Here is a 21,764-nt window from a genome sequence, read left to right as displayed (position 1 = left end):
AGTGTTGAATCAGGTGAAGGATCAAAATCATTCTGGTCGGCCTGTACTTGTAAGTAGTCAACTTCGTAAGGCTCTCCTTGATAAAAATCTCCATGTCCTTATAGACCTTTGCGGTTAAATACATATGTTTGCACGGCGCCTGATGTTGAGCATACTAGTTGCAGCGATAGGCAGCAATGATGGCGAATTATTCGTCTGTACGGACATCATATGTAAGACTTGTGGGTGAGCGAGGAACAACGAGGTGAAAACGAGGGGAGACGAGTGAACAAGGTGAGTGATCAAAGACGAATGTGTGAAGACAATTGTGAGTATATGAGACGTTTCGGTGCTGCCTTTGCTCATCTTTACATCATGGAGCTTTCTGTGATGAGGGCGACGTTGATCCAATCTTAGACGCGTCTAGCGTCACATGACAATACCAATCAGAGTTAAACTCTGGCATGAACCCACGCGTTACAGCACTGATCACTCGTTACTTTAAACCTCATAACCTCATCGTCTTTGCAGATTCCCGACATCCGACCTCTTTTCCATTGAATCGATCACATTACTTCAGCTAAACACTACACATTCGACAGCAGCTCTCTCATCGCACCACTCGACGTACAGGAAGTGATGGGTCTTAAAGGCTGGTACGCCTTTCTCCGTAAGAAGGGTTACCAACCCTCTGTACTTTACTCATCAGCCGCGTCAACAACCTCGAGCACCGCCACCAGAAGAATCGACCTTCTCTCTCGCTTTTCAGTCATCAGGAATGCTTATACACGAAACTCCATCGAGGTGGCCCATACGATCCTAGAGCTGAATGTCATGCGGTTCGGGACCAAGGAAAACATCGTTATCTACGTCGACGGAGTCCAGGCAGAGGAGAAGGAGTTCACTGCTCAGATCCACCGAGAAGCTCGGGAGAAGACCACTAAGCGATGCAAAGAAAGTGTGGATGAACTACAAAGACGGACCGATAACAACCTCAAGGTCCGTAAGCGACACTTTGCCGATGCCTGGACCAGCCTTGCGTCCTCCTTCTATTGGTCCCTGCCCCTCCGTGATGCATCTGTCAAGTATATGCAGGACGAGGGGTGGAACATTCAACGATGCGAGACGGAAGCTAATGTTGTGATCGCTCGAGATTGCAGACCTGACGATATTGTCGTGTCTGCGGACAGCGATATGCTCGCGTACCATCCGTGTCAACCCTGTGGCGCCCGATTTCAAAGAACCTGATTCTGATCTACAAGATATCGGATATCTGTGAGGTTCTCGGTGTGTCCGGGATCCAACTCACAGCCCTCGCTGTTGCCTCCAACAACGATTACGGAAAAAATATCTACTCTCTTGGACCGGCGACCAACTTTTCGATTATCAAGACGATCAAGAAACAAGGTAAATATCAATGATCAAAGTATTAAGGAGCGAGGCTGAACCATTTAACTAATATATAATTTTTTTTCTACTTTTTTTTACCCTATTTTTGCAGATGTGCGACAGACGGTGAATGCATATTTGGAAGACTCCAAGGTCGTTTTAAAAAACACAGACAACAGAACACTTGAACTTGCACTCAGAGTCTTTGTTGATCTCCAACAGACGCCTGTCAGTGATCCTCGTCCTTTGTCCAACGTCTCGTCCTACAGTGAGCTTTACAAACGACTCAAGGATCTTTGTGCCATGTACCAGGAGAACAAGGATTTTCGCGCACAACTGCAACCAAGGTATGCTATATTTCTGTTCAATATTGCACGGCATTTAGGACTTGGCATCGGCAATCGTCTCACAGCTCACCTTACTTATTGTTTTGATGTCAATAGTACTCGCAAAGATCATATCATCCGCCTCCGCTCCTCGCATTCTTCCATTCAATATAGGACAGTTGAGTCTCCAGCTATGTTGAAGCCTGGCCTTGGGTCGCGCTTACCACAGCCGCCATCACCGCAACCATCCTCAGCACAACCACAACAACCTGCACCGAATCTGTAGGATGACCCTCCGACCACATTACCGTCTCAGGAGTCAAACGGTCACCCGCCACTTCCAAGGACGCAACTCCCTCGAAATCGCCATCGTTACTCATTCAAGACGAGGACAGGGGCAACAAACCCCCCACCCCCAGTCAAGATGAAGCTCTACAAGTTCGAGCCTTACAAGGAGTCTGAAGCAAAAGACGAGCTTGAGCCCTCCAGCGACGAGCCCAAGACCAAACTCAAAACGTTGTCCGATTCGAGTGCAGCCACCCGCAAGCTCGCTATTACACGGTTATTACAATACCAGCACCCAACGTCTACTTTGAACGTCGGTACTCTATCCGCTAACCTCAGACGAGCTCTGCCAAACGACGGTACCGTTCAACAGGAAGTTGCCCTCTGTATCCGAAACGCTGTGCGCGAGGCTGCCAGGATCAGACGACAAGGTCAACGAGTAATTGGAAAGTTTGTCGAGCATGTAAACAAGCATGGACCGGGTCCCAACGATCGTCGATTCATGAATTTTCTTTGCCCTCGAGTCTCCATAAAGGACGCGAAAAAGCTGGATGACGGTTGCGCTGTAGAGGACGACGATGAGGATGGTGATGACATGGACCAGAAATCCAAGGATGGCAAAGGCTCTGAGCAGTTCTTGTTCCTCCAGAGCTTTCTGTCATACCTCTACTCTGGGAATTACCCACGAAAAAGTGGTACCGGTCAGAAGGTCAACGATTTCATTGATCGCCTCAAGGATCTCGGACTGTACGCCCCACCACGTCCTCGGGCCGCTCTCAACGAGACAACTCCCTTCTCACCAACAGAGTTACTCCTATCGGTGGCGTTGCAGCTCAAGGTCGAACTCAAAAAAATGTACCGTAATGGGACCTGTGAGCTGCATAATAAGGTATGAGTTGAGGGCACTACTGGCCATCTTAATGTACATCAAACCGATACCTATCATGCCTCTCATTTATTATCTCAATTATAGCTCCAGAAAAGAAAAAAGAAGGGGCTGCTGGGGTCCGATGTTAACGTGGAGATCCAAGAGGAGGTATCTGCTATCGAAAACTACCTCGCGATCAACAAATTAAGTCCAAACCCTTGTAGGATCATCCCCATGTCGACGGCGAAGCAACCTTTTGTCAGTTTCACGGAGCGACAACTAGCCATGTTCTTTTTCAACCACGGAGGCGCACTGAGGGCACGGGTTCAGGAACTGGTCGGTACCGTCTGCACATCCATGCAGGATGTTGAGGAGTGGATAGGAGGAAAAGAACCAGGCTTTCTCATCAAGCACTCATCGTCGATACCGATCCCGAAGACCTGACCAGTCGCCAGAGAGGCAAGGCTGGACACCGCGCTGCGATCAAGTTGTTATCACTTGATGATCTCGAGACCCACTTGCAGATGCTGGACGATCCAGAGTTCAGATCGGAGACCTATGCCCGCAAAGGATATTTTCTCAGGGGGTCTTTACGAACTGACGGATTCACTATGCAGCTCCTGTGTTCCAAAGTCAGGGAACTTCTGTCAGTCAAATACAAACGGTTGCCCGACGATCGCCTACCTCCTCGATTGACTTCAACACTTCACGGTACCAGTGATTTTTTTGACGGAGATCCGAAACGTTGTCCGAACCAAAGACGATGTGGCGAGACTTTGGCCTAGTGTCGATCCTAAAGATATCAAGATTCTCACCCTTGATGCAGGACAAGATTTTGTCGTCGGAGCATACGCACATCTTCCACAATCGGGCAAAGACAAGGATCCAGTGCAAGGAGCCCCTCCGTCCTTCAAAGGCTTATTCCCTATTACCTCTTCCTCGACAACAACACCACAGGATGTTATGCAGAGACTCACTTTGGAACAACAAGCGACCACCACGCCACCAACAATGATAGGGCTCACGAAAGCCATAGAGCTCACGAAAGCCCACCACCATAATCTTGCTGTCAACCAAAAAGCCTGTGTTCCGATACAGACGGTGGCTTGAGGATGAGAAGCAGTTGATTCCAGCGGGTCAGTCAGACTCCATCGCGGACATCGAGTCCTGTCTTCCTCCTATTCGAGGTCCAGAGGCGAGCGTCACCAATTACATCGAGATGCTTGAACAAGTCGAGGATCGACTGTTGGACTTTCATAATGGTAACAATAATCGGTTCAACAAACACACTTGGGATATGAAGCGAGCCAAGCACATCGAGTACCAGGCTATTGCCAACAGCCTACTCCGGATTGTTGGTGGCAGCATCGGTGAGCGCTGCAAGGATGACAATCCTGTGTTGATCGGCGTGGGTCTCGGTCAGTTCGGAAGCTCCAGCCAACTGTCATCTCTGCACTCTTCATTTTTGTCGTATTTCATCCCATTGGTAAGCAAACTCTTCACCATGTACCATCGGGAGGAGTGAGTGCCAATGAATAACATATTTTGTTATTTTATTTAGGCTCGGTCTCTCAGATACAATGTGGTGGGTCTCAACGAGTTTTATACGTCAAAGAAATGTCCGGATTGCCACCGGTTTGTGGCCCAAGTCACCCTTCGAGAACTCTTCTGCCCCCACTGTGGACGGTATCGCCACAGAGATGTGATAACGGCCGAAAACATGTCCAACATTGCCCGAGAGTACCTATTGCACCAGGAACGACCACTCTATCTTCACCCCGTCACGGCAGATGGTAGATACCCATGAATGGAGTCAAGAAGTCCAGGGCAAGAGATGGCCGAAGGGGCTATTGTTGGAACCAGCGCCACTAATCGCAAAAAAAGAAGAAAGATGGAACTTTAGCATTTTGTGTGTACGGCCACACACACACGCGTTACAGGGGGCGTTGATGAATTTACGATGACGTAGATAGCGCCTAGATAGTCCTGTTTTCATACACACTTGCATCTGGGTTGTGCGATGAGAGCCATCGACTCAACCAACGCCGAACCATTCACAGGAACAGCAGGATGCGACCACACAGAGGAGTCATTGAGGAAGAGGATGCGTCCACCTTGAAGCTTGGAGCAGGTACGATATCATCAGTCTTACAACGACATCCTGATCGTGCCGAAGCGACCAAGGATGCAGTTTCCTGCAAAAGTCAGAGTAATGACGGGCGACAGCAAGCAACAACTGACCTTTGCGATGATGTTCTTTCAATTACCTTTGGACAGATTTCCAGGACGCTCACTGCTTGTTCGTGTCAGAGGTCAAGATTTTGTTGGATGCTTCCCAACGCCCCAACACGTCCGAGTAATCAGAGTGGATTGTGAAACAGCTAAAAGCAAATGGATGTTTAAAAAAAAGGAACAGTGTTTTAACAACTCGATATATTGCATCGAAACCTGCCTCCATATTTAGGGTCTATCAAAAGTCGCTCAACTATGTTACCCAGTTCAATCGATTCACCAACCCCGATGTTGTTCGCGAAGTCAGAGCGTAAGGCTTGATATCTGGAAGCCTTTGCAATTAGAATCGGAACTGCAAGGAAAGAAGAGCTGTTAATCGTTATTTTCCACATATGCTGTGGATCTGCTGTATCTTTTTTAGTGGCATGAACGAGGAACCGATCCATTCGCTTTTGACAGGATTCGAATTGGCGCAGCTCGCTAATCTCTGCTGCGAGGAGGCAGAGGAAGCCAAGGCATTGATCCCCAGGTAATCAACAACGTGAGAAATAGTAGTAGTGGAGGTCCGTACAATTCACCAAAAGGATCTTTTTCTGATTGACTTTCGGCTTGTTGCTTTGTTTAATAGTCTTGCCAACAAGATCGACGACGAGACGTTGCAGAACTTTTTGAACCAGACTTTAGATCTCAAGAAGTTCCAATCTTAAACATGCCAAAAAAATGCAAAGGCTCGCTTAGATTTCACAGCAATTATAGCATAATAAGTTGAGAAGAAGAGGCTCCTATCTCTTTCATTATTAAATGTACATTACTTCCGTCCTCATATGGGTAAATCTCTTTGATTCCAACGACCGAGTATTACGATGAAACTGTAGACAGCGCAGAGAGACGCTTGGCAAGTAAATCTGCAACGGACTCAACCATGGACTGGATGGAAGAGTCTGCGGAGGACACAACGTCGACCTTTTGTGTCATTGGATTTTGCCGCAAGAATTCCCTTTCTGCATCGTAGATCCCGCTTTCCGTGCCGGCCTCCATCGCCTCTGTCAACTTGATAAAGGGCTCGTTGCAGGTTAAGTAATTTGGCCACACAATGTTATCAAAGTAACCAGGTGGATCCACCCAGTAACCTGCAGAACGAAAAAAAAAAAAAAAAAAATACGGATCAATTGTTTTTGAAGTTGGCGCACGAGTGCAATTGACATGATACCGCAGATGTTGAGTTGAGCATAGAGCTCTACCTTCCAATGTGGCATATCCCTTCCTGGACTCTCGCCTTTCCTTGAGAACCTGATATGGTGCCGTGAGATAAAATTTGATGTCGATCGCATTCCGCAGTTGGTTGTCTACATAGAGTATGAATCCGTCCAATATCAAGAATTTGACGTTGGTCCTGTCATAGGAAGGGATCTGACTGATAATCCTTTCTCTCAGTCCGTCTAAGATATGATCTGAAATTGGGTCCGAGGGTGTGATAGATCCCACTGGGTTCTTGTCTTCCAAAGAATTGAATCGTTCTGGAAATTGGCCATGGTCCTTGACATGGGTTAAAGTGGAGATCATGGTCTCAAAGTCAATGGCTTCAGGGCAATCCCAGTTGGCGAGCCCTGTCCTTGAATCGATAGGAAGCTGGTCCTCTGGTTTGTAAAAGTCGTCCTGATGGACGATAGTGCTGTTGGGAAGGATGGATCTCAGATAGCGAGCTGTCGTCTGCAGTAATGCAAAAGAGATACCAGTTATTTGATTAGCATTTGACAGTGCCATTTTGGAGGTGACATTTTTGCACGCGCGAAATGAGGATGACGATCCTCAGCAATTGGCTGTTTACCGTTTTGCCGCCAGAGGATGGACCACTATTACAAAGATGGCATTGGCGCCGAGAGAGCAAAGCAATTTACCTATCAATATGCGTTTCTTATAGTCTTCTGGCGATGCTCGTGTCTTCCTTCAGAGGCGCAATGACAACACCCAATAGCTGAGCAAAAAAAAAAAAAAAAAAAAAATACCTGAGTCCGATAGTGATGACCCAAGGTCTGCTGTTGGCGGCGCTGTGGTGCGATGGCATCTGCGTGGATGTGAATGTGAATGTGAATGCAGGTAGAGATGACGGGGGCCTGGAATGATCAAAGAAGAGGGATGCGGAAAGCCGATTGGGAAAGAAGGAACGTGCGCCTAGAACAATTTTGTGTAGGATGGAGGGTGGGCCACGACTATGCTAAGCATTCCAGGTACACACAGACAAACAGACACGGTCTGAGATGGTCGACTGCTTCCCAGGATTGCCGTTCCTATTCGAGAAAGGGGCTGCTGCGCGGGAGGAATGGGGTTCGCGAAGTGAGTGTTGTGAGCCATGGGCTATTCTTACACCGATTGTTTGTCCTGTCTGTCTGTCTGTTTAAAGACGAACCTATCGGAGCAACCCATGCACACTGCATCCATCATGTCTTCATGTTCCTAACTTTCTCTGTCCCCATGTCCTTCCTTTTGTCCTGGTGTCTTTTAACGCTGTGCCCATTTATCATTTATCATTTATCATTTATCATTTATCATTTATCATTTATCATTTATTCATTTGTCTGACTGCCTCCTCAGCACGTACAATTCAATTGAAAGTGGGTTTGTAAAAGGGGGAATAGGAGATGGACTCGAATTGGAATGGGGCTGCTTGTGCGACCATGGGATCTGGACCTGAACCTGGACTTTGATAGATGGTTCGATAAAATAAGATGCAGATGCAGAAGTACGCACACTGACCGGAATGGGATGTTTCTTCTCCTTTAACTTCAACTTCTTTTTTAGCTTCGTCTTCGCCGTCTTTTTTCTTCTCTCCACCCTTCCACTCCCTTCCGAGCCTTTTTCTCAACTACCCCCTCCTCATTCTTGCTCTTCAATTTCTCTTTAATACTCCCTCAGTCCCACTCCCACCCCTTCCTTCTTCAACAAACAGTTGCACTCTTTTCTCTCGCCTCATTCTTCATTTCCTATTCTCAGGCACAATCATGTTCGCCCTCTCCACAACTACGTCTTCTACCTCTCCACATGCAGCAGAGGCCCTTCTGAGTAAAGCAAGGCTACTCTCCAGCAACGCATACGAGCGCTCTCGAGCTGCTGCATCCTCGCCCGTACCGACAGCCTTTGCCGAGGGCGAAGACTTCAGTGCACTCTCTTCTTCATCCCCCTTAAAATCACACTCCCTCTGTCTCCCTCCCTCCACCGCTTCCCTTCACCAGCTCCACCGGAACTCCTTCAACGACCACATCCGAGACCATGGCCGCAAGCGCTCTTCCTACCAGAAACGGTCGTCTTCATCCTCTGCCACCTCTCTCTCGGTAAAAACCAACAGCTCCTTATCGACCGATAATAATACCGCAGATCAGCAGGATCAGCAGGGGCAACAGGAACACCAGGAATCGGCCGTTAAGCCCTTGCCCTTGTCCTTGCTCTTGACGGGCGACTCTCCCCCCCCATCCCCGCAAAGCAACGACAATAACAACAGCGGCATCAACAACACTATAGACGACGAGGACAATGGCGCACAAACCTCTCCCTCGGCTTGTCCCACCACATCATCATCCCCTATGACGAGGCACTCTCTCACGATCACAACAAGTCCGAGAGCCCTGTCCCTGGAATCCATTCAGGAACTTCGAGAGAACACAAATGCACCCCTTTCTGCCGGTCCCATGTCCTTGCTGCATCATCAACATGCATTAGATACCCATCGCAAATACTATAGCGACAGTATCACCACCACTACCAGCAGTGGGCGCGTGCTTGGCGCTCTCGAGATCTTGCGTGACAGTGATGAAAGCCATTCGCATTCAGCGCCTTCATTTTCTGGATATGGTGTTAGTGCGAATGCTGCTCCCATTGTCACCCAGGTACTAGTGCCGCCCGCCTTGCACAAGACTGTGCAGAGGACGAGAGCAGAGTCGACGCCGCCAGCACCCTTTCGTGTGACGATATCGGCGCCCTTGCATGAACAGGTAAAGACTACATCATACAGCGCGTTTTTTTATCTAGCCATCGTCTGTTTGTTTGTTTGTTTGTTTGTTTGTTGCAATGGTTGATGATTGTTAAGCCGAACAAAAGTTGTTCCTGGAGAGAGATACCCAACAGGGACGCGCGCTTTGTGCTTTAGGGTTTCCCTTATCTGATTTGATATTGTCCTAACACGTTTGTCTATGAACAATCTCATTGTCGTGGAACTAGGCCAGTCAGGATGCAGTGTCCCCAACAGCCCCAAGGATAGAAACCTCGTTCACTATCACTGAAGAAACTACTGTGGACCCTGTTGCGGCCATCATGCATGCTTCCGAGACCACTGCTCCGGAGTCGCCCAAGGACCAGAATGCCGACAGTTTGTTGACACCTACGATGACAACCTTCATGCCTCCGAGTCAGACCCTATCTCCCGTCAGCACAAATGCAACTCCAACCAAGGGAACAAAGAGGACCTCGAAACTGTTTGGTAAATTGGTACCAAAGTTCCTGCAGACTTCTTCTCATGGACCTTCGAGCGGCGGCGGTTCTTCGCCACGGTCTCCGAATGCGGCTTCGGCTTCGCCGTCTCAGCTTTCTGTGGTGGGGTCACGTCAGGGTCGGTCGGCAAGCTTTGCGGGAGGTGCATCGAGCCCGATGATGGCGATGAAGACTGAGAATGCCCTGCCGGCTTTACCTGTAAATTCGATGCGTGCGCTGCCGCAGTTGCCCGAGATTCCGGATTCGGTATTAAAGGCGGACGAGGATTGGTTGGAGAGCCCTAGTTCTAGCAACGCTAGCGGTATAAGCAGCAGTTCAATGCTTCCAGCAAAGTCAGCCGCTGCGGACGTGGCTGTCCAAAATATCATGGTGCCCTTAGCGCCAGTGCCACCTACGCGTACGACATTGTACTCATCTCGGACCTCGCAGCACTCAGCAGGAGCTGAAAACTTTATGTTAGCTGAACGGTCTTCGACACTCATTACCGAAGAGCGATCTACGAGTCCATACAAGGTCGAGATTCAACAACACGAGGAAAGTGCTCAAGGATCGTACCAAGGTCACCCGGCCTTTTCACACTATGAACACTTTAACAACAACGACAACAACGACAACAACGACAACAACGACAACAACGACAACAACGACAACAACGACAACAACGACAACAACAACGACAACGACAACGACAACGAAGACGATCAGGAAGCGGATGGCCACCATGATTCTCCTTACATCATCGACGAGAGCTGCGACGACGACTTCTTCCTGAACTCGGTCCTCCACAAGAAGAAGGCGCGGCCACATCCACCACCGATGTTGTCGACAGGATGGCCATCATCGCCTTCGGCCTCGTCCTTCTCGTCCTTGTCATCGTCGTCAATGACAGGTTGGGGAAGGACCCCTTCGTTTTCGAACTCGTTCTCGATCTCAATTGCGTCGTCTTCTAGAGCTTCTTCGACGGTCCCCTCGCCGACGACACCCATGTTCACGCCTGCGTCGATGTCGACTTATCATGCTGGATACTCTTCTGTGATGATCCAGTCGGGGCTGGATGAAAAGAGGTCGCGATTGAGTGATGCTGTCAAGGAGTGGCGGAGATCTACGAACGCGTCTTCAGGATCCGTGAACTCGATGCATTCTTCTGGATAGACCACAGTGCTTTAGAAGAAAAGGATCAGGATATCTTTTGATTGATGCGTATTAGCACTTAATAAAAACAAAAGGTGGAAAGGCGATTTTTTTTAATTGTCAAACGAATGAATGTGAAATCGACCTTTTCTGCAAAAAAAAAAAAGAAAAAGAAAAAGACGAGGGGTAAAAAGGGAAGGGAGGGAGAACGGGATGTGAACATACGCATTTCAAGCTGGTGGATCTGATGATGATTGACTGTTGTTGCCGTTGCCTGGCGGGATGCCGTGATATTGTTGCTGCAGCTTTTGTCGCTTCGCAGCCTCTCTGCGCTGCTTGTTCTTCGTCTTGATCTGTGATTGTGTCCGCTTCTTCTTTGGTGCCCGGACCATAATGCCGCTGCCGCCACCGTTTTGGCTCTCGTTAGTGCTGTTGACCAATGAATCGGCTTGCAACGGAGTGTGGGCGTTGTTCTGGTCGATATCCTCTGCTTCCACTTCTTCATCCTCACCCACATCCTCTTCACTCACGTCCTCCTCATGGTATCCGCCTTCCTGATTCACCTGCGCTTGCTCCACCACCGTCTCCGAAAGTCCTGGAGCAGGTAACGACGGCTCCTCATGTTGTTGATGGTGAGGAATCATAACCGCTTTTCTAGAAGACGGCGAACCTCCAACGGAGGATTCTCTCGGTATGGACACAAAAGACGATCCGAATCCGAACCCGACACTTGGAGATCCAAGCCGGTTACCAAATGGAGCCTGTTGTCCGAACGAAAATACCGACATGCCGAGATGCGACGGCGACATGTGCGAGTGTGATGTTTTCGGAGACGCTACATGGGGCTCCTGACTATTCGATCGCGAGCCCGTCTGTCCACTGCCGCTGCCACTTCCTGATATAACACTCGTGCCCACCTGTCCGATGGACGCTGGTGAAGTAATAAATGGCCGCAATGCATGGCTCCCAACAACAGTACTCTGGATAACCTTTTCTGCGACCAAATCAACAACGCCCAAATGTTGATGCGATGTAGTTGCCTCTGCGGTCGAAACTCCCGTCGTGTGATCAAGTTCCGCCGGTGGATCCACTCCATTCTCAAGACTGATCCTCCGTCGTGCGATTCCAGTGAGTCTCGATGGCGAAGATCCAGAACTTTGTGCCCGAGGTAACGAGGGGCTCAGTGTATCGACGACCAGAGATCCTAAAGATGACAATGAGGACGGTGCAGTCGCACCGAATGATGCGTTGCTGCTAGATCCTGTACGTACAGACACAGGTACACCGCTACAGAACGCTCTTGCCTCCTCCACCAACAGTTTCATCCCACCTCTATCACCTCTATATCTTGCCACATGCGCTGACTCCGCCAATCCCGATACCACAGGGGTGTTGACTGGCGTTGAAGTGCTGTCACCCAAAGACTCGGAAGTGACCATCTCCGACGACTCTGAGTGCTGCTGCTGAAGGCGATGTTTAGTCTTACTGTCAGAACTCGATTTCGTCGCCGTGTGTTCAATAAAGGCCTTCCCGTCCCGGACCGTCTGTACAATAGTTGATGTCCTCGCCATCCTGGCTCGACGTGGCAGCGAAGGCGACAAATCCAACGCAAGATCGTCGCTCGCCATCATCAAAGGAGATTTGGTTGATGATGGAGACTCCAAAATATCAGGTTGCTTGGGAGAGGCTGCCACCAGTGCGCCGGTGTCAATCGAGGGAAGAATAGTTGATGGCGGTTCTGTGCGATCCAGAGTTGAAGACGAGTTAGGTTCTGAAAGCGGTATATGCTCCTCCTGGGCCACAGCACGTAGACGCTCCAGCAAAGATACGTGATCGGCGCTGAACTCTGTTAAAAGCTGAGGTGCATGATCGGTGGTATCATCTTCGAAGGTTGTAAACTGCGCAGGGGCCTGAATTCGATCTTTCCCCGCTGGGTGTTCTGAGGAGGCAACTGACTCGATACTGACAGGAAGAAAGGAAAGAGGGACAGCCGAGTCGATATTGTTAATATTGGTGAATTCCTGGACCATCTCAGTGGTCTGCTGAAGGACCATATAGGGCTCCGTCGACAAATGGTTATCAGAGAAGAGCACCAAGGGCGGCGCTTCTGTCATCTCGACCGTGTCGTCGCTGTAAAGCGGGTCGCTCGAGTCCATGGCTTCCTCTATTGATCCCAGATCGCTTGAGACGTGCGCCGTGTCCGCCTCGATATCGCTGTCGCTCGACAAGAGTTGAGACGCCAATGATGATCCTGCCGAGTCAATGCGATCATACATTTCAGGAGCTTGCATAATAAGAACACTCGACGATCCACATTCGGAGCGCTCTGAGACTGGCTCAGCCAACACTTCCATCTCTCCGGCTATATCATACCCTGGGTTCTGAGCAGAGGACGGCTCTATCAACAATGCTACTCTGCTCTCATAGTCGTCGAGCTCACCAGCTTCATGGTCTACTGGCGCCATGCTTCCGTCCCCGCTTTCAGAATCCATCACCAGTTGATCCGAACCGAGTACGATGCCACTGCTAACCTGCTCCACGCCCCCTGACAATAGTTGGTACTCCTCGCCCTCTTCTTGCTCCTCCTCCTGGCCTTCCAAGTCGTCTATTTCACTTTTTTGATCGCTTTCTGCTTTGCCATGTTCCGCGTACTCGTCATTGTCGTCGCGAAGCAACACAACGCCGTCTCTAGAGGCGCCAGGCGAGGATCGAGGGTCAGCCTGCTCATCAATTTGTTGGCCCTCTGACTCTGCGTCGGAAGGCATATTCACCGAATCAGAGTGGTAATCCTGAAGCTCCTTGTCGTCGTCCATTTCCTGTTCTATCTCTAATGCGCCTTCGTCGACTGCGTCCATGCTGTCCTCTTCCTCCACCACATCAGCGTGGATCTCATCGCCCTGAGAGTAATCTTCTTCGCCCTGAGAGTAACCTTCTTCGCCCTGAGAGTAGTCTTTCTCGCGAGCTGCGAAGTCTTGTTCAAAGTGCTGTGAGAGATTGAAGCCGAACGCTCTCGGCTGAGACATACCCATCGAGCCATGGAGTAGAGTGTTCTTCGCATTTTGTTGCCAGCGAAGGAGGTCCTCTGGATTCACCCTGTTCTCCTTATCCTCGTCGTCCTCCTCCGCTTCCTCCTCGTCTTCTTCTTCTTCGACCTCGTACCCGTCCTGATCATCCTCATCCTCGCTGTCATCCAGTTCAACGACTTCGGCATACTGTTGCTGAGCAGGCTTCATAGACACATTCGAACGCAACGGTCTATCCGTTTTATCCTCCAGGTCTGTCTGGCCTTGCTCTTCTCGCTCATCTTCGTAGTCGTCATGGTGCTCCTCTTCCTCGTCATAGCTATACTCCTCAAAGTCCTCTCCGTCTTCGTAATCAACCTCACCCTCATGCCCAGTGTCGACCTTCTCAGCCTCGCCTTCATCTTCTGATGACAGCAGCTCGACAACGTCATCGTCAACTTGAGCCCTATCATCCACTAAGAGAAAGGCATATAAATGACCAACATTAGCGTTAATGCTCCTGCAATATGGAATCCAGACTGCTGCGAAATCGATGTAACTGTAATTGTATATTTACTCTCATAAAATGGCTCTTGTGGCCTTTCCAAAGTCTCCTCAGTAGAGCTAACATCCAGAGGCGGGAGCATAAACCGATATGAACCAGCTTGTGTTCGGACCTTTCCTGAAGTGTCCTCTGGTGAAAGCGTCGACCATATTGAGACGGGTCCATAGTGGCCGCGACCCACATCAATGGCATTTAAAGTCGTCGCCCTAGGTCCTTTCGATTCAACATTGCTGGCTGACTGGGAAGCAATGGTATCCTGAACCTCTGGCTTGATGATATCTCGCACATGTTGGCGGTGCTGCGTATGCATGGGTCTTCTTAATATTGAGGGTGTAGAAGCTCGCGCTGTGGAAGCGTTTGCCAGCGCCATGACGCGCTCAAACATTCCCTCAAGCGCGTTGACTACCGGGGCATTGAATGGGTTTAGAGCGGGAGATGGATCAGGTGGCAGAAGTCGGATCCGCTTATGGCGTTCCTGGTAGTCGATGCTTGAGCCATGAATCAGCTTGGGTCGTCTACAGTCCCGTGAAGGATGTTGGTCGTGAGCAGGCACTGAATGTGGAGCCCTCTGAAGATCCTGAGGGGTGGCTGGCTGCCGTTGGATCCTCTGCTGTCTGAAAGTCATTGAATCCTTACGTGCGTGAATGCGATGTAGGAGCTCGAGAATGAATGCCTCCAAAGATACACAGGCTAGTATGGTTCAAGTATTTCATTGGTCAACGAGGACACTGGAAACTTTATTTTGGGCACCAATACTCGTTAAAAGTACCACCGCTGCCAAGTGCCAAGGATATCCTCGTCCGGCACAAAGTTGATCTTCTTGATCTCACTGAACCCCTCTTGAAGGGTCGGCTCCTGATATTTCTTTGCATACATCGCAAATACCATTTCAGAAAGGCGCTCCCGAGCAGGTTCATCACGCACTTTTGTCGCCAAGGAGGTGTTGGCTGAGATCGAGGTCGAGGTCGAGGTCGAGGTCGAAATCAAGGTGGACGCTGATCCGTCCTTTGAGGATGCTGTGGTGGTCGAGGTCGAGGCGCCGGCTACCTCTACCATTGTTTTTATTGCTTTGGGGTTTGCTCTCTCAGCAGCCTCGACCAGAGCGCGATGGAACGCTCTAAAATAATTATTGTGCGTCGCCAGATCCTTGTTTGCCACAAATAGGAAGCATCTTACAGGGACATTGTACTTCTTAGCCAGTGCAATATAAGGCGCCCTGGTGGGTGCGTCAGGGTTGGTATTGTCCACGACTACTGCTCTTTTGTTCCGCAGACTCTCCTCGACCGTTTTCAGGCACTTTTCCTTAGTCTTGAGTATATCCTGATTAACATAGTCGTACTGTCCGGTCGAAATGATGTGTTTCTGCGCAAAAGAGCTCTTGCCTGATGCTGGATATCCACAAAAGACGATCACCTCACAGGCGCCAGGAGTCGGCAACAATGGCGTAGACGAAGGCGAAAATAAGGGCGCTATTTCGAAGAGGCCATTGAAGGCGGTTAATCGTCTTGGTCGGCGTTCGAGTAGGGGGGGAAAGGGGAAAGGTCATACCACAGATCGACCATCATTTAGCATTGAGTGTACCATCCTTGGGCCAGGTCTTGGGATCAAAGGAACCGAAGGACCACATTTCGTCGGGACAGACTTGGTTCAGAAAGAAATGCTCGGGAGTTTGAAATTGTATATTCAGACTGCCTGCAAACTTGCTGTCGAATTTGATCCGCATATGCAAGAAAATGAGAGAGAGTTGAAATCAATAAGGTATCTCCATGACATTAACAAAAGCAACCCATTGGCATCAATAGCCTTACCGATCGGTGTTATTGAAGTCCTTGACGGCGCCAACCTTCCATCCATCGTGTCGCCCAGCTGCATCTCCGACGTAGTAACTCTCCGCGCGATCTGTGGACAACAAGGACCATGTAATAAAAATGAGTACTTGGAGCGCTTGCTTCAAAACGATCAATTGAGACAAATGGCCAATGTGTACGAGAGCGATTATTACCGATTTCAACGTTGTCTTCCAAGAACCTTGCTTCAAGCCAATGCCAAAGACCTGTCATTGGCTTCCTGTTGTGATCTTTTTGCATGCTAATCAGGATCCATATGGGCAAGCGCAGCTGAGCACAGATCTTTTCGAATTTCAAGCGCATCTCATCCTGTTTTCTCTTGTTCCCGTCAAGACCGGCCTGGTTTGTGATGACCACAATTGTGTGCCTGAGTATGATAGGAAGTAATCAGTGGAAGGCTTTTTAGTGATACCATTCGTTGTACGGGACAATAAGGTGATTCTTAGTCCTACCCTGAATCCGCAACTTGCTTCAAGTGGTCAGGGACACCAGGAGCCCACCAGACCCAGTCGTCTGCGTTCTTCGGCCATTTATGTCTGCCATTGACCTTGATAAGAGTTTGATCCTACAAAAACCACCATGCAATATCACGTCAACACTTCCTGTATAGGATCCAGCGAGGCAATATGTTATACTCTGAATTTACTGGAGGAATGTACCAGATCGAACGCTGCAACCTTTCGCCCAGACTTGGGGGCGAATGCTTCGCCCACGATAAAACTCGTTCCATGTGTCGTCCAATGGATATCTGCAGGCGCACATTCCACGCCAGATTTCTTTTCGAAAATGGAGAACATAGCTTTCTTTGCTGGTGGTGCGGAATTCAACGCCTCCTCGGACTTGCTTAGTCGTCGTGCAGTCTTTGAAGATTTGGCATCAGCCATGGTATCTTTGGTTCGTTTGATAGTCGAGCGTTTGTGTTGGGCGAATAATAAGCGCGAATATTGCAGTGAACGCAGTTGGGTATGAGCAAAGGGTAGGGTTGTAGGTACGGCGATTGAGTGTGATATGGCGGCGAGATGAAGGCCAAGAATGCGACGGGGGTAGAATGAAAGGTGAGTAAAGGTGGAGGTGATGAAGATTGGCATGAACAAGAGGTATTTATAGTGGTCGGTGGCGAATGAGTAGTTTTGCCACCATTGCCGCCATCTTTGTGTTCAAGGTCGGACAAAGTCACAGAGTTGTTTCAAGCCACTGACGCCGTTGCAATGGGCAAAGGATGATCGGATTCCCGAAATCTAATCTCGCTCATTCCCTCCTCTTCTCTCGCCAGACTCATCATGATGGCCTTGCGCATCGCCTCGCCCGCCCTTCGTGTCGCTTCGGCAAGAGGTATTGCTTCAACATCCCAAAACCACCTCGGAAAGAATCACTACTTGCAGGCGCGATATATTGCAGCTCGGACATGGCTCCGAGACTCATGTCGGATCAGCTCTAGACGCACCAACGACACTTCTTGCTAGACACCGGACGCGTCTCCAAATACTCTTTCCACATGTGCGCCTGTTTCTAATCGCCCCTTTATTCTCTCATTTCGACCTTGTAGCAATCCCTGCCAGGATCCCTGCCGCCATGATGGCCCGCTCCGCTTTCCACTCCTCTGCCGTGACCAACAACAGTAAGGAGGGTCTCCTCTTCATTAACACTAATCTGGGCGCACGCAGTTGCACGAATATCTACGCCTCAGATGTGCTTAACCATATCACTTCACTCTCTACTCTATCCTCCGACCATTATAGCCCCCTCTGGACCAAGGATCCAAGAGAAGGCCAACCCCAACATCAAAACGACTGTTACAGAAATGCACGAGTACGGCAAATACTTGACCTCCATTCTTCCCAAATACATTCAGCAGTTCTCGGTCTACAAGGACGAGCTCACCATCTACGTCGCACCCAACGCGCTCTTGCCTGTCATGGAGTTCTTGCGCGACCACACCAACTCTCAGTTCAAGCAGGTCATGGATGTATGCGGAGTCGACTTCCCCTCGCGCGCCAACCGCTTCGAAGTCGTCTACAACTGCCTTTCAATCCGCTTCAACGGACGCATCCGTGTCAAGACCTATGCCAACGAGGTCTCGCCCGTTCCATCTCTCACTGGATTGTTCAACAGCGTCAACTGGTTCGAACGTGAGGCCTGGGATATGTACGGCATTTTCTTCACTGGACACCCTGATCTCCGCCGCATCTTGACCGATTATGGATTCGAGGGTCATCCTCTTAGGAAAGACTTCCCCTTGACTGGCTATGTTGAGGTCAGATACGACGACGAGAAGAAGCGTGTTGTTGTCGAACCCGTCGAGCTTGCACAGGCCTTCCGTAACTTCGAAGGCGCTTCTTCTCCTTGGGAGCAAGTTGGGTACGTATTTGTAGCGACGGCATGCTTTGGAGCCAGGGAAATTTTATCAATGGCGGCGCCATGGAACTCATCATTTTTCTTCTTTATTTGCTTTATAGAACTGGTCGTGATGACAAGCCCGCTCTCCCTGAACCCGAAGCCCCCAAGGCCTAAGCTGCCTTTATTTCACCATTGTCTTGGATAACGTATACACCGCCTCACTGCAACGCCATCTTCACTCTCCTTTTTCTCTTTATTCGTCTAGACCTAGCTGACCTGCAACAATAAAATACGAACTGTTGGTCGTACAACTTCTCCTGGATACATTGTGCGATTGCCTCGCAAGGAAGACTGTAAAGAAGTATTGAGCCTATGTATGCATATGCGGTCTGTCTACCAGGAATACACGTCAATGTGGTGGTGCGTCTTAGGGAATAGAATGTTTAGCAGCAGGCGCGTACTATCGTCCTTCAAAGAGACATCGCCATAGGCCCACTCGAGATTCTTCAGCGACTGCTTGCCCATCAAAAGCAAGGAGAATGTGAGAGGAGGAAACGTCGCGAAATGGATCACAGGCTTCTTGCCCTCCTTCTTCCATGCCAGCTTCTCCTCAAATTGCTTCTCAGGCGACGGTTTTACCCACTCTGTTGCATCCGTGATCCTGCCCTTTTCGAAGAAGATCTCCAATCCCTTCCCGCTGCATCCCTCGACATAACGGAAAAAATCGAGACGAAGACGACCAGTGAAACCTGCGAGGGCAGACTTGGCAAGACGCTTCTCAAGTTCAGGCGCAACCTTCTTGATGAAGATTGGATAGCTTGGGATGCGTGTATAGAAACTCCAGCCGGGTACGTTTTTGGGCTCGTACTTGATTTTGGTCCCGAGAAGTATTGTCACTGGATGGCGCTCATGAAGTGCAAAATAAAACTGGAATGGGGTTGATTCTGGCTTTTCTGTGGAGGCGGTCGTGTTGGTTGTGGCATCCACGGTTGTGGCAGTGGTCTGCAAGGTCGTTGTAGTTGCAGGTTCCTTTGGCGGCTGGCTCTTTTTCATGAACGCCTCGCGCTCTCTGTCCGCGAGGTCCTGGCGCTCCTTCGCGTGCACAAAGAGTTGACGGAGAACGGGTTCGTAGACATCAAGATAGGTAGCATCGTCCTCGAGCGCCATTAGTTCAAGCTGCGGACCCATGAAGACACGCGAAACGACTGTAAATCCTACGGCTTTACCCGAAGCGGCCTCGACAATGATCCTCGTATCTCGATCAGTATCGAACCGACTCCGCTTGTCCTGATAAGCATCGTGGACCGTCCATCGCCAGTACTCGGGCGTGTAATGGATGCCTACCTGAGCGTTCAAATGCAGCATTCCAGGAACACCCAGACGGTTCAAGAAAGGCAGATCCTCCTCAGTCGCCATACGAAGAATATATGGCTCAGCATTGCCTTTGGCGAGCGCAGGGACAACATCTGGACTCTCAATCAAGCCGGCAGGGGTCATATACAAAGCGTACTCGTACCCGAATTGTCTACCATGAAGATAATGAATAGACATATAGTGTGTCAAATAATGAAAGCAATGCATCAGAGCTCGACCGTAAAGTCATTTGAACATACCGGTAGAAGTTCTCAATGCCTCCAATAAACTGAAGAACATCTCCTCTAGCCTCTGACTCGGGATGGACCATCTCCATAAGTAGTCTTCGAACAAACCCCTGGCTGCGATACTCCTAAGTGAAGAACAAGACCATCAATATATACTTCTGTGATCCGCAGCCATGTTGATCTCGACGGTATCGTAGTCTTTCACATACTGGATTGGTTGCGATCAACTCTGGTTTGCCAATGTGAATATCGACGGATCCATAATACGCCACGTATCGATGAAGGCTAACGCATGCGATAATCGGATTCTTTTCCTCTGGGCATCTTGTATCCTCGACCAATGCATAGTCGTACTCGCTCATTGCCGCATTCTTTCCGCTCAAAAGTCGTCTCTATTTGATGTAGTAGTGAGTATGGGAGTGAATATGAGGGTTCTGTTTCTGGGATATATTACAACGGGCAGCCCAAGAGGGCTTACAGCGCCAGCTTTCATGAATTCATTTGGTCCTGGGACGCTGTCTTCTGGAAGAGGGTCTCCCAAGGGCATTCGCATCCACTATAATGAGAAAGAAAGAGGAACTTCGTCAGTAGAGCGAGGTATCATGAACAGATATAGATAGAACGACGCCTCAGCTTGAACATGCCTTGAAAGCCTCGCCAACGAGATTGATAACATTGTCTGTATCAGCCTTGGTGGACCATCGCATGATGAGGCCGTTGCCAATACTGATAATCCTGCGATACTTGGTCTGAATATGCAGATTGTTCATCTTGTAGTGTAGTCCTTAGGTTTCCATTCGGTCTCAGCAAGGAACGGCGGCAGTGTTGCGTAGGAGCACTAAGGAAAGAGAAGAGAGAAAGAGATTCAACCATCCGCCAGCGCTATTTATGCAAACGTACAAAAAGATATTGCGTGGAAGGTCATCCCAAGCAATCAGCCGCCAATCCCTGCATGAAGCTGTCTAATACCGTACTCTTGGCGCACTGACGACGCTTTTTTTTATGTATATTGTTATTGACACCAGGTCCCTCAGATACCAGATCCCCCCAGACGTGCAGGCGTGCCACAGGCTGCATTGTTACGCCAGATCCCTCATTTTTTTTTTTTTTTATTGACGCCAGGTCCCCCCAGGCGTGCAGGCGTGCCACAGGTTACGCCAGATCCCTCAGACGCGCAGACAGAAAACGCCTTTGATATCATGTGATGTACACAATTTTTTTCGATCTCAGTGGTCAGGCATTTCATAGGCGAAGCTTCCTTCCACAAGCAGCCTCTCTCTTTCCACGATTATCTTTAATTGTGAGTGAAATCCGATTGGGGAACTGCACACAGACATACTATCCATCGATCGACATCCGGACATCTATCCATCCAATGCACCATCACCCATTCTACGAAACTGCCCTGGAGCGAATTATTCAACAGAATATCAGAGTCATTGGACCGATCGAAGAGATCAGCTCTGTGATCGCAATCATCAACACTACACAACCCATCTCGAGAAGCGATTCGAAAAGCGGACAGAGGCAGCTTATCTGTCTAACACTTGAAAGAAGATTAGGACGGAGAGCTGACGATTGCGATGCAACTGATCACTGACGATCGACCAAGACATGGACGGCAATGACTCTTTGTACGGAACAACTGAACAACTACAAAAAGACCTCGCCAATCTCGTCTGGAAACACCAACAGCTGAAGTGTGTATCGTTACGGCGTC

At 49.4% G+C, this 21,764-nt stretch overlaps 11 protein-coding genes across 11 annotated transcripts; 6 read left to right on the top strand and 5 right to left on the bottom strand.

Annotated features, from left to right (window-relative positions):
- The first annotated feature begins 270 nt into the window (after positions 1-270).
- On the top strand, positions 271-1,330 carry BC939DRAFT_241313 (uncharacterized protein). The gene is made up of 2 exons (XM_051550938.1): positions 271-307; positions 511-1,330. Exon 2 carries the CDS (start codon positions 619-621, stop codon positions 1,225-1,227), a length of 609 nt encoding a protein of 202 aa, XP_051409939.1. The 5' UTR covers positions 271-307; positions 511-618; the 3' UTR covers positions 1,228-1,330.
- Positions 1,331-1,985: 655 nt separating this feature from the next.
- BC939DRAFT_241220 (uncharacterized protein) lies at positions 1,986-3,418 on the top strand. Its single transcript, XM_051550936.1, has 2 exons — positions 1,986-2,868; positions 2,953-3,418. Exons 1-2 carry the CDS (start codon positions 2,119-2,121, stop codon positions 3,289-3,291), a joined length of 1,089 nt encoding a protein of 362 aa, XP_051409938.1. The 5' UTR covers positions 1,986-2,118; the 3' UTR covers positions 3,292-3,418.
- Positions 3,419-3,974, bottom strand: BC939DRAFT_241221 (uncharacterized protein). Its single transcript, XM_051550937.1, has one exon. It carries the CDS (start codon positions 3,879-3,881, stop codon positions 3,546-3,548), a length of 336 nt encoding a protein of 111 aa, XP_051409937.1. The 5' UTR covers positions 3,882-3,974; the 3' UTR covers positions 3,419-3,545.
- A 134-nt stretch (positions 3,975-4,108) lies between these two features.
- BC939DRAFT_458528 (uncharacterized protein) lies at positions 4,109-4,719 on the top strand. Its single transcript, XM_051556618.1, has 2 exons — positions 4,109-4,333; positions 4,409-4,719. The coding sequence occupies exon 2, from the start codon at positions 4,465-4,467 to the stop codon at positions 4,642-4,644; it is 180 nt and encodes a 59-aa protein (XP_051409936.1). The 5' UTR covers positions 4,109-4,333; positions 4,409-4,464; the 3' UTR covers positions 4,645-4,719.
- BC939DRAFT_458521 (HRDC-like protein) lies at positions 4,662-5,852 on the top strand. The gene is made up of 6 exons (XM_051556617.1): positions 4,662-4,715; positions 4,807-4,978; positions 5,125-5,203; positions 5,312-5,389; positions 5,501-5,608; positions 5,708-5,852. Exons 2-6 carry the CDS (start codon positions 4,918-4,920, stop codon positions 5,784-5,786), a joined length of 405 nt encoding a protein of 134 aa, XP_051409935.1. The 5' UTR covers positions 4,662-4,715; positions 4,807-4,917; the 3' UTR covers positions 5,787-5,852.
- BC939DRAFT_458519 (P-loop containing nucleoside triphosphate hydrolase protein) lies at positions 5,853-7,376 on the bottom strand. The gene is made up of 4 exons (XM_051556616.1): positions 7,086-7,376; positions 6,908-6,932; positions 6,321-6,789; positions 5,853-6,209 (listed from the first exon to the last, which is right to left on the bottom strand). Exons 1-4 carry the CDS (start codon positions 7,142-7,144, stop codon positions 5,938-5,940), a joined length of 825 nt encoding a protein of 274 aa, XP_051409934.1. The 5' UTR covers positions 7,145-7,376; the 3' UTR covers positions 5,853-5,937.
- Positions 7,377-7,829: 453 nt separating this feature from the next.
- BC939DRAFT_458517 (uncharacterized protein) lies at positions 7,830-10,843 on the top strand. The gene is made up of 2 exons (XM_051556615.1): positions 7,830-9,065; positions 9,292-10,843. Exons 1-2 carry the CDS (start codon positions 8,079-8,081, stop codon positions 10,711-10,713), a joined length of 2,409 nt encoding a protein of 802 aa, XP_051409933.1. The 5' UTR covers positions 7,830-8,078; the 3' UTR covers positions 10,714-10,843.
- Positions 10,844-10,846: 3 nt separating this feature from the next.
- On the bottom strand, positions 10,847-14,947 carry BC939DRAFT_458515 (uncharacterized protein). Its single transcript, XM_051556614.1, has 2 exons — positions 14,272-14,947; positions 10,847-14,170 (listed from the first exon to the last, which is right to left on the bottom strand). Exons 1-2 carry the CDS (start codon positions 14,882-14,884, stop codon positions 10,923-10,925), a joined length of 3,861 nt encoding a protein of 1,286 aa, XP_051409932.1. The 5' UTR covers positions 14,885-14,947; the 3' UTR covers positions 10,847-10,922.
- A 10-nt stretch (positions 14,948-14,957) lies between these two features.
- On the bottom strand, positions 14,958-17,219 carry BC939DRAFT_458511 (polynucleotide kinase 3 phosphatase-domain-containing protein). Its single transcript, XM_051556613.1, has 6 exons — positions 16,766-17,219; positions 16,559-16,671; positions 16,262-16,473; positions 16,068-16,158; positions 15,841-15,962; positions 14,958-15,728 (listed from the first exon to the last, which is right to left on the bottom strand). Exons 1-6 carry the CDS (start codon positions 17,192-17,194, stop codon positions 15,019-15,021), a joined length of 1,677 nt encoding a protein of 558 aa, XP_051409931.1. The 5' UTR covers positions 17,195-17,219; the 3' UTR covers positions 14,958-15,018.
- Positions 17,220-17,681: 462 nt separating this feature from the next.
- Positions 17,682-18,617, top strand: BC939DRAFT_479118 (uncharacterized protein; the record flags this gene model as incomplete). The annotated part of the gene is made up of 3 exons (XM_051558818.1): positions 17,682-17,724; positions 17,846-18,464; positions 18,563-18,617. 3 exons carry the CDS (start codon positions 17,682-17,684, stop codon positions 18,615-18,617), a joined length of 717 nt encoding a protein of 238 aa, XP_051409930.1.
- Positions 18,618-18,742: 125 nt separating this feature from the next.
- Positions 18,743-21,037, bottom strand: BC939DRAFT_241069 (uncharacterized protein). Its single transcript, XM_051550935.1, has 5 exons — positions 20,689-21,037; positions 20,523-20,600; positions 20,254-20,436; positions 20,057-20,166; positions 18,743-19,968 (listed from the first exon to the last, which is right to left on the bottom strand). The coding sequence occupies exons 1-5, from the start codon at positions 20,812-20,814 to the stop codon at positions 18,837-18,839; spliced, it is 1,629 nt and encodes a 542-aa protein (XP_051409929.1). The 5' UTR covers positions 20,815-21,037; the 3' UTR covers positions 18,743-18,836.
- Between the last annotated feature and the right edge of the window lie 727 nt (positions 21,038-21,764).

The sequence above is a fragment of the Gamsiella multidivaricata genome (genome assembly GCF_025024155.1).
Source record: "Gamsiella multidivaricata strain RSA 2152 chromosome Unknown BC939scaffold_54, whole genome shotgun sequence".
NCBI lineage: Eukaryota > Fungi > Mortierellomycota > Mortierellomycetes > Mortierellales > Mortierellaceae > Gamsiella > Gamsiella multidivaricata.
Note: the sequence above shows the minus strand (reverse complement) of the source record. Positions and strands in the feature narration are given on the sequence as shown.

Coding starts and splice junctions, on each gene's coding strand:
- BC939DRAFT_241313 (XM_051550938.1), top strand. CDS start 619: ATGGGTCTTAAAGGCTGGTACGCCTTTCTCCGTAAGAAGGGTTACCAA.
- BC939DRAFT_241220 (XM_051550936.1), top strand. CDS start 2,119: ATGAAGCTCTACAAGTTCGAGCCTTACAAGGAGTCTGAAGCAAAAGAC. Junction 2,869..2,952: donor CCTGTGAGCTGCATAATAAG/GTATGAGTTGAG, acceptor TCTCAATTATAG/CTCCAGAAAAGAAAAAAGAA.
- BC939DRAFT_241221 (XM_051550937.1), bottom strand. CDS start 3,881: ATGGCTTTCGTGAGCCCTATCATTGTTGGTGGCGTGGTGGTCGCTTGT.
- BC939DRAFT_458528 (XM_051556618.1), top strand. CDS start 4,465: ATGTCCGGATTGCCACCGGTTTGTGGCCCAAGTCACCCTTCGAGAACT.
- BC939DRAFT_458521 (XM_051556617.1), top strand. CDS start 4,918: ATGCGACCACACAGAGGAGTCATTGAGGAAGAGGATGCGTCCACCTTG. Junction 5,204..5,311: donor CAACGCCCCAACACGTCCGA/GTAATCAGAGTG, acceptor CTCCATATTTAG/GGTCTATCAAAAGTCGCTCA. Junction 5,609..5,707: donor GCCAAGGCATTGATCCCCAG/GTAATCAACAAC, acceptor TTTGTTTAATAG/TCTTGCCAACAAGATCGACG.
- BC939DRAFT_458519 (XM_051556616.1), bottom strand. CDS start 7,144: ATGCCATCGCACCACAGCGCCGCCAACAGCAGACCTTGGGTCATCACT. Junction 6,933..7,085: donor GTCATCACTATCGGACTCAG/GTATTTTTTTTT, acceptor TCTTTGTAATAG/TGGTCCATCCTCTGGCGGCA. Junction 6,210..6,320: donor GGGATATGCCACATTGGAAG/GTAGAGCTCTAT, acceptor TTCGTTCTGCAG/GTTACTGGGTGGATCCACCT.
- BC939DRAFT_458517 (XM_051556615.1), top strand. CDS start 8,079: ATGTTCGCCCTCTCCACAACTACGTCTTCTACCTCTCCACATGCAGCA. Junction 9,066..9,291: donor CGGCGCCCTTGCATGAACAG/GTAAAGACTACA, acceptor TCGTGGAACTAG/GCCAGTCAGGATGCAGTGTC.
- BC939DRAFT_458515 (XM_051556614.1), bottom strand. CDS start 14,884: ATGACTTTCAGACAGCAGAGGATCCAACGGCAGCCAGCCACCCCTCAG. Junction 14,171..14,271: donor ACAAGAGCCATTTTATGAGA/GTAAATATACAA, acceptor CCTTTCTCTTAG/TGGATGATAGGGCTCAAGTT.
- BC939DRAFT_458511 (XM_051556613.1), bottom strand. CDS start 17,194: ATGCCAATCTTCATCACCTCCACCTTTACTCACCTTTCATTCTACCCC. Junction 16,672..16,765: donor AGGTTGCAGCGTTCGATCTG/GTACATTCCTCC, acceptor TGGTTTTTGTAG/GATCAAACTCTTATCAAGGT. Junction 15,729..15,840: donor CAAGACCTGGCCCAAGGATG/GTACACTCAATG, acceptor TCTTCGAAATAG/CGCCCTTATTTTCGCCTTCG.
- BC939DRAFT_241069 (XM_051550935.1), bottom strand. CDS start 20,814: ATGAACAATCTGCATATTCAGACCAAGTATCGCAGGATTATCAGTATT. Junction 20,437..20,522: donor AATTCATGAAAGCTGGCGCT/GTAAGCCCTCTT, acceptor TACATCAAATAG/AGACGACTTTTGAGCGGAAA. Junction 20,167..20,253: donor AGTTGATCGCAACCAATCCA/GTATGTGAAAGA, acceptor TTCACTTAGGAG/TATCGCAGCCAGGGGTTTGT.